The following is an 11182-nucleotide window of genomic DNA, read 5'->3' on the forward strand; positions in this document are numbered from 1 at the left end:
AAGGCCAGGAGTTCCTAGCAAAGGTTCAGAGAGAGTGGGGGCAACCCTATCAGCACAGCACTGGGAAGGCTGGGGCTGGAGAGCCGCAGCCTGGAGCTATCCTGGGCTGCACAGTGAGGGTCAAAGTGCTCTGTCACCACAGTGGACACCACGACCAGAAGCAGCTCGGGGAGGAAAGGGTTTATTCGGTTCACAGCTCGGGCCACAAGCCATCATCCAGGGAGTCAATGCAGAAGCTGATGCAGAGGCCGTAGAAGGGTGCTGCTTACTGGCTTGCTTCTCATGGCTTGCTCACTCAGCCTGCTTTCTATAGAACCCAGGACCAGCAGGCCAGGAGTGGTCCCGCCCACATCAATCTCTAATTGAGAAAATGCCCCATAGGTCAATCTTGTGGCGACATTTTCTAGCTAAGGTCCATCTTCCCAGGAGACCCCTGGCTTGTCAAGCTGACAAAAGCTAACAGGACAGATTCTGTCCACGTGGGGTCCTAAGGACATAAATGTTGGGAGGGAAGCAGGAGTGGGTGGGGACTTGGGGTGCCTGAAAGGAAACCACATCAACCTTTGCACTGGTCCCAGGTTGGTGGGGGAAGGACGCTGTACCAAGCTGGGCTCTCGTTCCAGAAATGCTGATCACGGCTGCTGGTGAAAACGTGGCCCCCGTTCCCATCGAGACCCTAGTGAAGGAGAAGATTCCCATCGTCAGCAACGCGGTGCTGGTGGGCGACAAGGCCAAGTTCCTGAGCATGCTGCTGACGCTGAAGGTAGCCCAGGGCAGTCCCAGCCCCCGGGGGCGGGGCTGCAGGTGGCCAGAGCTCAGGCTCTGCTTGTGGGTCTGGGTTGGGGTCAGGGATGACCAGGGAATGTGCATGGTGACAACTTTGTCCTGGGGCAGTGTGAGACAGACCAAATGAGTGGGGAGCCCCTGGACAAGCTGAACCTGGAGGCCCTTAACTTCTGCCGGACACTGGGCAGCATGGCAGATACTGTGTCGGATGTAGTAAAGTTACGAGACCCGCTGATCTACACAGCCATCCAGCGTGGCATAGACAACGTGAATCAGGAAGTGATCTCTGACGCGCAGAGAATTCGGAAGTGGACCATCTTGGAGAAAGACTTTTCCATCCAAGGTGGAGAGCTGGGTGAGTAGCCTGGCCTGGGCCTTCAGAGGGCAGCTCTGGGCTGTACCCTTCCCTGGTGGTTAGGTCTGTGGGACCAGCTAGAACATGGGACATTTACCAGCTGTGTCCAGCTCCCGTCTGGCCTCCCCATGTTGCTTCTTCCCTAGGACAGACACATTTATGCTCTGGAGCTAACGTCAGAAATCCTCACCCTGGGCTGGAGAAGTGGCTCAGTGGTGTGCGCTCATGCGTGCGTGTGTGCACACACACTCCAGCCAGAATTCAGATACCAAAGTCTGTAACTCCAGCTGCCAAGGGATTGGATAGCCTCTCCTGGCCTCTTTGCACAATGCATTCAAATGTACACACACATATACCCCCCCCACATATAGACACATAGTTAAAAATAAAATAAATCTTAAAGACAAAAAAAACCTTTCTTCTAGGCAGAACCGTCATTACCACCAGTCCATTGGACATCTCACCCTCTCACTGAGAGCAGGAAAGGCCCCAGTCCAGCCGTGGGACCCTGTCCTTAGGTGCCCACAAGAAGTGTGGAACTTTGCCTTCCACAGCTTGACTAACCTCTTCTCCACAGGGCCAACAGCGAAACTCCGGAGACGTGTCATAACCCAGAAATACAGAGCCCAGATCGATAACATGTACTTGTGACTGCTGGAGCGGAAGCGTCCGGCCGTCCTCATGGTGAGACCGCCGGCCTGGCTTAGCGGGACTGGGTGACAAGGGCCGGTAGCAGAGCATCCTGCCCCTTCTGTCTTCCCAGTCAGGGGACAGTCACGGTATCACCTGGCTCGTTGGCCACCAGCCTTGATGGCCCACCACCTTCCAGGCCCCCCTCCGAGTGAGCCCTGCTGGACCTGCTGGATCTGCAGGCTTTTGCTCAGAGAAGGTCTGGGTTCTAGAAATCCCGACTCACCACACCTTCTATCTGCACCCCCAGGACGTGTCTGCGGGGAGCATGGGGGAGGGGCGCAGAGCGCATGCATAGCACCTATAACCACTCTAAGTCAGCTGACGCCTTGTCGTGAGACTGAGGAGTGGGCCGCCCAGGAAGGGACACCACAGCTGAGCCCCGGTTCAGCTCCATACACGGACAGAGCTGTGTGTGTGTGCTTTGAGATGGGGTCTCCCGCTGGCCTGAGATTTGCCAAGCAGGCTAAGTGGGCTAGAGAGCCAATGTGCTGGGGTATGAGTGTGCATCGCTGGTAGCTGGCTCCTAGCTCCTCTCCCCCGCCCCTCCCTCTCAAGTTTGCTGAGTCTTTACCCACTGAGCCACCTCATCTCCTCAGCCCTTTCCCCTTTTTAAGGGCACTCGTCAGATTGGATTAGGACTCACCCACTGCTCTTCATTTCCAAATAAGGTCAGTGTGAGACGGGGGCTCGGGTAGCACACTGGCCCACAGCACTCAGTCCTTGGGTTCGCTGCCAGGCAGAGCAGGGCGCAGGGTGCAGCTCCAGCTCTCCACACAGCTCAGATAGAGCAGAGAGCTGCTCAGAGAACAGAGCGCAGGCGCAGCCGCAGCCGGTCAGGGCCTGTCCCCACCCACATGCACGAAGGAACCCCTTCACCTTGAAAGGCTCAGCCTAAAGGTTTAAAGGGGTAACCGAGGTCAATATTGGTTAAAGAGTGTGTGAGAGAGAGACATGCAGGCCAGAGGACGACATCAGGCACCCTGCTTTTTCTCTGAGACTGTACTCCCTTGAGACTGAACCAGGCTGACGGCCTGCAGCGCTAGTCACAGGCGGGAGCAGCCGCTCCCAGCTTTTACATGGGTTCTGGGGCTTCGAAACCCGGTCCTGATGTCTGCGCAGCAGCCCTCCTACCCACAGGGTCCATCTCCCTAGCCCACCACTGATTGTGACTGCAGATGGTGTCCACGGTGTCCACATGGCTGTTCTCTCAGCTGGATGCTCTTTCCCTCCATGGCATTTACTGCCTGGAGCCTCAGGATGTCCCACCAGGGACCCCACAGACTAACTTGGCTCCCTCCTCTCCAGCTTCCCCCAGGTAGACCTCATCTCAGTGGGCGACTCCCGACCTAGGAGCCCCCCTACCGTGCGGAAGAGGCCAGCCAGCCTTCCCGCTTCTCTGTCAGCGCCGCCTCAGCTTCCGAAGCAGGAGGCCCACAAAGGAGGCACCCCAGATGACACACCTTCCAGGCCGTGAGAGGCTCTTCCTCCCCTAGGACTGTGTATTCGGGAAAGAAATGCTTCAGAGGTGTGAATAACCGGACCTCAAAACACCTTCCCAAGAGCAGTATGGAAACCCTCAAATAAGTTGTGGTCAGGCTCCCTGCTGCATTGAAGCCTCATTCTTCCCAGGGGCAAACGCTGCCCCACTTGGTGTGGACAGCAGGGTGCTGCGGTCAGCTGTAGGCTCACCCTTCTGAGATTGTGGCTTGGTTGCCTTGGACCCTGTGTGGTGATTTTGGTGTCTGTTGTAAATATGTGTGTGTGTGTAGTGTGTGGTTTGTGTGCCTGTGTGTGTGGTGTAGGGTGTGTGTGTGGTGTTGTGTGAGGTGTGTGTATGGTATGTGTGTGTGGTGTGGTTTGTGTGGTGTGTGTGGAGGCCAGAAGTCAGGTACCTTGGCTTGGCCTAGGGCTCCCCACTGCAGTGTTTAGGACTGAGCCCCTTACCTCCCTAGACTACCCATCACCCAGCCCCAAGGATACCCATCTCTGCCCCACTGGTTGGATCAGTGACACACATCTCCAGGCCCAGTTTTTAACAGGGTTGCCAGGGATTCGAACTCAAGACCCTCATAGTACTACTGCAGAGGGCAGTGCTACCCTGTTCTTCCTCACTTTCTTGGGTCAGAAATCACTGGAAACACCACTGCTGGGTGTAATGGCACATGCCTGTCGTCCCAATAAGAGGTGCAGGACAGAGGGTCAGGAGTTCAAGGTTACCCTCCGCAGCTTGAAGATTTGGGTCCAGCCTGGGCTACATGCATCCCTATCCTGAAGGAAGGAAAAAAAATAAAGAGCACAAGGCAGTTTGCGGACTTGATAGGAGGCATAGCTAATCCTGTTAGCTCTGTTATCTTCTTGCTCATGTTATCTTTATGAGGTTGTCAAACTCCAGGGGGCAAAGTGGACAAAGAAACACTAGCCTGGCCAGAGTCTGTCACTGGACTCTAAGCCTCTGGGATGCCCTGGCATCTGCTTTGTGTGGACTCAAGGCCGCAGGCGGTCTCTAGTGCCCTCTGCAGGTGTCCGTGGTTTGTACCCCAGAGGCTGACTCCAGCTTATTTCCTGTATTTAAATATTTTAAATTTTACCTTGTAGATGCCTAGCCTTCTAGAGAGTTTTTGAGACTATGTTTTCTGGCCTCCCGTAAGTTGGTATGTCTCTCAGTTTTCAGACTGTCACAAATGTCTACAGGGTCCCTTGATGATCTCAGGAATATGAGGGAGCGGAGTACAGCCCCGGAGGTCACAGTTAGAGACCCGCCCAATTGGGCGGTGGCACACACCTTTAATCCCAGCACTGGGGGCAGAGGCAGGGGGTCTCTCTGAGTTTCAGGCCAGCCTGGTCTACAGAGCAAGTTCCAGGACAATCAGAGCTATACAGAGAAACCTTGTCTTGAAAAACAAAAAATAAAAAAGGAAAGAAAGAAAGGAAAGAGAGAGAGAGAGAGAGAGAGAGAGAGAGAGAGAGAGAGAGAGGAAGGAAAGGAGGGAGGAAGAAACCTGTTCCAGATTAACCCTGATGCCAAGCCCACTGGGCACCGGTCCTGGGCAATGGGCTTTGCAGGGACAGAAATTCAGCCAAGGTGACTCATGCCTGTCAGGCTGGCTTCCAAATCGCTACATAGTGGACGATGACCTTGAATTGACCCTCCAGCCCCCTCCTCTGAGTGCTAGGCTGACAGGTAGGGGCCACACTCAGTTTATGGGGTGCTAGGGACAGATGCAGCTTCACGAATGCTACAAGTGCTGAACAAATGCACCCCCAGGTGGTTTTTATGGTCTTTCTCTTTCCTTGAGACAGTGTCTTGCTCTGTAATCCAGGCTGGCCTTCTGCCCCGCGCTCGGCCTCGCCAGCAAGAACGACGCAGGGCACTTAGGATACTTCTGCAGAAAAGCTTTAATGCCCCTTGGGAGAGCGAGCATCAGCCAACATGGCGGAGACCCAGAATGAGGGGAACCCAGCCCTTATAAAGGAAACAGTCCTCGCTTCTGACATGTCACTCTTGGATTGATCCACTGCCCATTATCCCAGATGATGCCTCGGGAGTAGGCAGGGACGCAGAGGTAGAGAGTTAACAAGCACATGCGCTGGGATTAAAGGCGTGTACTACATCACCTTGAACTCACAGAGATCTGCCTGTCTCTGCTTCCCAGGCACTGGGACCAAAGGCGTGTACTACCACACCTTGAGGTCACAGAGGTCAATCTGCCTGTCTCCCAGGCATCAGGACTAAAGGCGTGTACCGCCACACCTTGGGGTCACAGAGGTCAATCTCTACCTTTGTTCCTTGAAGCAATGGAGAATGTGGTCGCGGCCCTCCACATATCCCCCTTTTTTTTACTTCTTTGCAGAAAGGCAACTCCCTCAGAAGGCAAAGATAGAGGTCGCACTTCCCAGAGCGAAAAACATTACAATGGGCTTGCACGGAATCTGCCCCTAGGTTCATGACACCTGGAACCTATCCGGCCTGCCCTCTGCCATTTTTCTGGGAAAGGGAATATACGACAGGAAACTCTTATGCAGGGCGACATATCTCTCAGAGAGGGCCATTCTCTGTGCGATGCTCTTCAGCTCGACAACCTTCAGGGCTAGCTAAGCCAAGCACTCCACCTTGTGCAATGGACCACAGTCCTAGGGGTGCAGGAGCTGGTTGGCATAAACCTTACTGCTTCAGCATAGATAACCACACATCAGTAGAGGCCCCCTGTTTCAGGGCAGCCAACGCTTGTGCAATAACCACTTTATCCCTACGATTTTGGGATTTGAGTCAGCAGACCATCCAGAGGAGAAACACTATTCCATAGCATAGGACTGTTCCAAAAACATTTCCACCCCCACCCATTCTTTGAAGTAGGGGATGAAGGACACGACCCAGGACTGGAATCCTATGGCCAAGCTTATAAATCATCTCTAGGATGGTAGGGAGGGGGCCCAGAGTCTTATTGGTTGTAAAAAAACATCGAGGAAACACCGCCATCCTATGGCTGACTGGTAACAGCTTCGGGAAATCTGAGAGTGTCCTCCATCGGTGCTCTGTCATCCATCCGCAAAATGGCAGGAGGAGCAGCAGCCAGGTCCTCAGGCGAATCCGTGTGTTGTGGATCACTCTTCACTGTTCGGGTCAATCGCTCTGGCAGCCAGAATGGGCTTTCTTGATCCTGTGGGAAGACACAAACAGCTCCCCTGGATCTCAATAAAATGGGATCCGGGCCTTTCCATTCATTAGAAAGCACGTCTTTCCACTTAACCAAATCTTTGGGTGGCTGCAGATCCGAACAATGTCGTGTTGCAGCATTTTGGCCATTATCATCCAAATTTAAAAAATTTATGGTGAACAGAGCCATGGTGATGGCCACCCGTGGCGTCGTGGGCAGCTCTGTCAATATTCCCCCTTTCTGTTTAAGTAGATAAGATTTGAGTGTACGATGCGCCCGCTCTACAATACCTTGTCCCTGGGGGTTATAAGGCAGGCCTGTAATGTGGGTGACCTGCATCTGTGCACAGAACTGTTTAAACTTTTGAAAAGTATAGGCAGGCCCCTTATCCGTTTTTAAAGATGTGGGCTTGCCCCAAGCACTCCATGCCTCAAGGCAATGTTGAATGACATAAGAGGTTTTTTCTCCTGTAAGTGGTGTGGCATGAATAATGCCAGAGCATGTGTCAATTGACACATGCACATACTGAAGTTTTCCAAAGGCAGTGATATGAGTCACATCCATCTGCCATATTTGCAAGGGCGTAATCCCTCTGGGGTTCACGCCAGCGTGTCTGATAGGAAGAAACTGGCAACAGCTGTGACATTGGGTTACAATATCGCGAGCCTCTTTTCTGGTAAGAGAAAAACGTTTGCGCAGGGTTTCAGCTGTAACATGAAACTTATCATGAAAAGTTTTAGCGGTCTGCAACGGGGGGGGGGGGCAAGAGCTACTGCAGCGAGCTGCGTAGCATGATCAGCCAGGTCATTGCCCAAACTCATTGGGCCTGGAAGCCCCGAATGTGCCCTTATGTGTGTGATAAAAAATGGAGCTCTCCTACTTAGTAAGCACTCCTGTATCCTCTGGAAGAGAGCTGCCACTGTACTAGTAGGTTTTATAATTCCAGCGGCTTCTAATAATTTAACAGCGTTAACCACATAGGCAGAATCAGAAACAATATTAAGGGGACAAGGAAATCTTTGAAGAACCTCTAAAACCACCATACATTACACCACCTGGGGCAAGGTGGCAGAAAAGTTCTTTATATATGTTTTAGAACCGACAACATAGGCTCCCACACCATTCTTGGAGCCGTCTGTATAAACCGTCATCCCGTCTTTTAACGGGGCAGAAGATGTAACTCGGGGAAACACAATGGGATGACATGCAGCAAACTGCAGCAGAGGGTGTTTGGGATAATGATTATCAATTTTCCCCGAAAAGGTTGTAACCAAAATGGCCCAATCGTCAAAGGCAGTGGCCAAAGTTTGTACCTGAGAGGAGGTATAGGGGATTATCATAACCTCTGGATGCTTGCCAAAATGACTAACAGACATTTTAAGGCCTTTAAGGGCAATTTGAGCTATAGCGGTGGGGTACCAATCAATACTTTTGTTAGGAGAAGCATGCGGATGGATCCACAGTAACGGTCCGTCCTGCCATAACACAGCGGTGGGTAGCTTTCTTGTTTTAAACACACATAGAGCAAATGGTTGAGTCTCATCAATACGGCACAGCTGTGCCTCCTTAATGGATTCCTCCACTAGCAACAAGGCTGCCTCTGCTGCCGGCGTCAAGGCCCGAGGGGAGGTAATATGAGTATCTCCTTCCAGGATATCAAATAATGGCTTTAAATCAGCGGAGGGGATTTTTAAGAATGGTCGCAGCCAATTAATATCCCCTAACAACTTTTGGAAATCATTTAACGTTCGCAAATCATCCCTATAAATTTTTATTTTTTGAGGCAGAATCTTTTCAGGAAGAATAACAGAACCTAAAAATTGGCCAGTGTCTGCAATCTGGACCTTCTAGTTTTTCAGAAGTAAGTGGCCACTGGGGAACCCATACGGGGGTCTCTGTTTTCCACGGTATGGGCCGTGCTGCCCCAGTGGCGCCTAGGAAAAACCCAGGCCCTGTTTGTTGATATTAGATTTAAGATTTATTGGCTCCTGTATTTCTTGCCTGTACGGTGGCCTCGGGCTCCAGAGCCCGCCCACCATCCAAGGGCTGTGTGCGGCCCTGGGCCTGCTCGCTGCGCGGCTCCGCGTGTCCTAGGCCAGGAAGTGGCGGCTCCACCCCCAGGTGCCCCCGCCTTTCCCGCGGGGCCAGCCCAGTCCTCCGCGGCTGTGTTGGTGGGGGAGTGTGGCGGGAGCCGACACCCAGACCGAGGCGGCACAGGCTGGCAACATCTCAAGGTCCGCGCCAGAGCCACTGCAACTCAAGGGGCCTATGGGAGAGGCGGCGAACAGGGCCGCTTCCCTACTAGCAAACTCTCAACACCTGTGCCATAGCAAAAGTGGCTGTAAACTCTCACAGATCCAGCCAACGACCCAATCACCCCAAAATCCAAGGGCCCTTCGCATCCATCTCCCTGCGGAACCCGAAACACCAGACAAGCCAAGCATATACACAGCAATCTTTTAGGAGGACTTGAGTTCTTAAAATGCTAAGCAGTTCTTAAAAACTTAAGTCGCACTATGTAGATGTAATACGGTACTGCCTGTTTATTGCCTCTAAACCTTAATTGCACTTTTATTATGATAATTACGACCAGCCCTGCCTGAAGTCAGCGTAGTTTAGCATAGCCAAATGGAACCAGAGCCATTTTTGCCTCAGAGACCCTCACAGTTTTAGGTACATTGTAAGCCTTCTGCATGCCTGGCTGCTTGTGGCACCGCTCTCATTCTCGGTACTGTTGTAACATCCTCCAGGCCAGGCACCAACTGAGCCTGCGCAACGTGCCCTCCACCATAGCTACTGAGCAAAGCTCCGCTCCAGCCGCCCTCCAGCCATAGCTGCACCCATTCCGAGCCCAAACCGGTGTACGGAGCAAAGCGGAATTCAGAGAAGCAGGCTTGCTGCTCTGCAGTCATTGAAAGGACCTCATTTAATCTTTTAGGGAATTTGGGCGCCGTTAATCTCTCTGGCTGCTTCCTGCTGTATTGGGACGCTGCATTTTAGGGGTAAACACTACAACATTTCAGGAGGTCTCGGTGATTCAAACCACATAAATCCCAAGTACACCCTTAGGCTCTCCTTTTCTGTGGAGACAAAAACAGAACCTCTTTTCCAAAACATCATATCCTTAGCAGTTTCTAAATTTAAATATCTTTCTCCTATCCAGTACACAAAAGACAACACACATAACATAACATAAAGCTTTTGACCTTGTAAATCGGCCTTCTCCCCCATTTTTACTTTCTTAGAATCACTGGGGGGTCCTTTTTAACTTATTTTCTTTTCTGTCTCCCCTATTCTTTACCGGAGGGTCATTTTTAACTTATCTGGGTGCGCGCACAACCTCCCACTGCTGCTCAGTTTCTGATATGCTCTCTGGACTTTAGAACGTACCTCTCTGAGCATGCATGCCTGCAGTTCTGAATCCTCCTTGTGTCCAAGGGGTCTCTGGCGGTGCAAGTAGTTGTCAGGGTCCCCCGGCCTCCCGGGTTTCGGCACCAGTTGCCCCGCGCTCGGCCTCGCCAGCAAGAATGACGCGGGGCACTTAGGATACTTCTGCAGAAAAGCTTTAATGCCCCTTGGGAGAGCGAGCATCAGCCAACATGGCGGAGACCCAGAATGAGGGGAACCCAGCCCTTATAAAGGAAACAGTCCTCGCTTCTGACATGTCACTCTTGGATTGATCCACTGCCCATTATCCCAGATGATACCTCGGGAGTAGGCAGGGACGCAGAGGTAGAGAGTTAACAAGCACATGCGCTGGGATTAAAGGCGTGTGCTACATCACCTTGAACTCACAGAGATCTGCCTGTCTCTGCTTCCCAGGCATTGGGACCAAAGGCGTGTACTACCACACCTTGAGGTCACAAGGTCAATCTGCCTCTGTCTCCCAGGCATCAGGACTAAAGGCGTGTACCGCCACACCTTGGGGTCACAGAGGTCAATCTCTACCTTTGTTCCTTGAAGCAATGGAGAATGTGGTCGCGGCCCTCCACAGCCTTCAGCTTGTTTCTCTCCTGCCTGAGTCTTCCAGGAATTGGGAGAACAGATCTGTATCTCCATCCCTGGCTTGAGCTATTTACATCTCTGGTAGTTTCGTTTTCATTTTGAGACACAGTCTCAGGTAGCCCAGGTTTACCTAGAAGTTGTTATGTAGCCAAGGATGACCCTGAATTCCAGATCCTCCTGCCTCCACCAGGATCAGGAAGTGCCAGGATCACAAGGTGCCCGACCATGCCCACTTTGCTCCCCCATCCTTTTCTCTCTCATTCCTATTTCCTTTCTTTTGTTTGCTTTCAACTCTCCATCTTTCTTTCTTGGTCCTCCCAACTGTCTATCCATCCCCCGTCTCATTTCCAGTCAGCAGGGGACATGCCCGCTTTTCCTTCTTTCCCCAGGTTGCCTGGAAGGGGTTAAGGATGCCCGTGGCTGGGCGGGTCTTTGTCCCCCTGCCACTGCAGCCTCCTGTGGCTCTGGGTCAAGTCACAGAGGACTCTGGGACTGGTGGAGAGAAGATGCTGAGCCCCAAGTACCCTCTGTCCATGCAAAGCCCGCTCCCAGGGCTCCTCTGCGTTCAGTTTCCCTCTCAGGGAGTCCCGGGTGGGATCCCGCTGTGTGTGTGGAGGAAGAATGTTCAAGAACTTTGCTTTTAGGGTCAACTGTCCTGTAAAGTTCTGACCCTGCATGAGCAAAGAGG

General features: G+C 52.3%; 1 protein-coding gene and 1 long non-coding RNA gene across 8 annotated transcripts in view; one reads left to right on the forward strand and one right to left on the reverse strand.

Annotated features, from left to right (window-relative positions):
* Nucleotides 1-3433, forward strand: part of LOC125395816 (long-chain-fatty-acid--CoA ligase ACSBG2) — a 29006-nt gene extending 25573 nt beyond the window's left edge. For 5 of the 7 annotated variants that reach the window (XM_087909244.1, XM_087909248.1, XM_087909246.1 and 2 more), the window contains 4 exons: nt 624-763; nt 895-1141; nt 1719-1825; nt 3140-3433. In XM_087909244.1, the coding sequence (XP_087765370.1) occupies nt 624-763; nt 895-1141; nt 1719-1792 (461 nt within the window). In that variant the 3' untranslated portion in view covers nt 1793-1825; nt 3140-3433. Of the gene's footprint in view, nt 1-623; nt 764-894; nt 1142-1718; nt 1826-2430; nt 2503-3139 lie in introns of all 7 variants that reach the window. The other 2 variants (XR_015738621.1, XR_015738620.1) reach the window with 2 other exon arrangements.
* Nucleotides 166-2915, reverse strand: LOC148121234 (uncharacterized). Its single transcript, XR_015738622.1, has 2 exons — nt 2478-2915; nt 166-676 (listed from the first exon to the last, which is right to left on the reverse strand). It is a non-coding gene; the product is annotated as an uncharacterized LOC148121234 (long non-coding RNA).
* Nucleotides 3434-11182: the final 7749 nt, after the last annotated feature.

The sequence above is a fragment of the Myodes glareolus genome, chromosome 8, assembly GCF_982192425.1.
Source record: "Myodes glareolus chromosome 8, mMyoGla1.1, whole genome shotgun sequence".
NCBI classification, from domain to species: Eukaryota; Metazoa; Chordata; class Mammalia; order Rodentia; family Cricetidae; genus Myodes; species Myodes glareolus.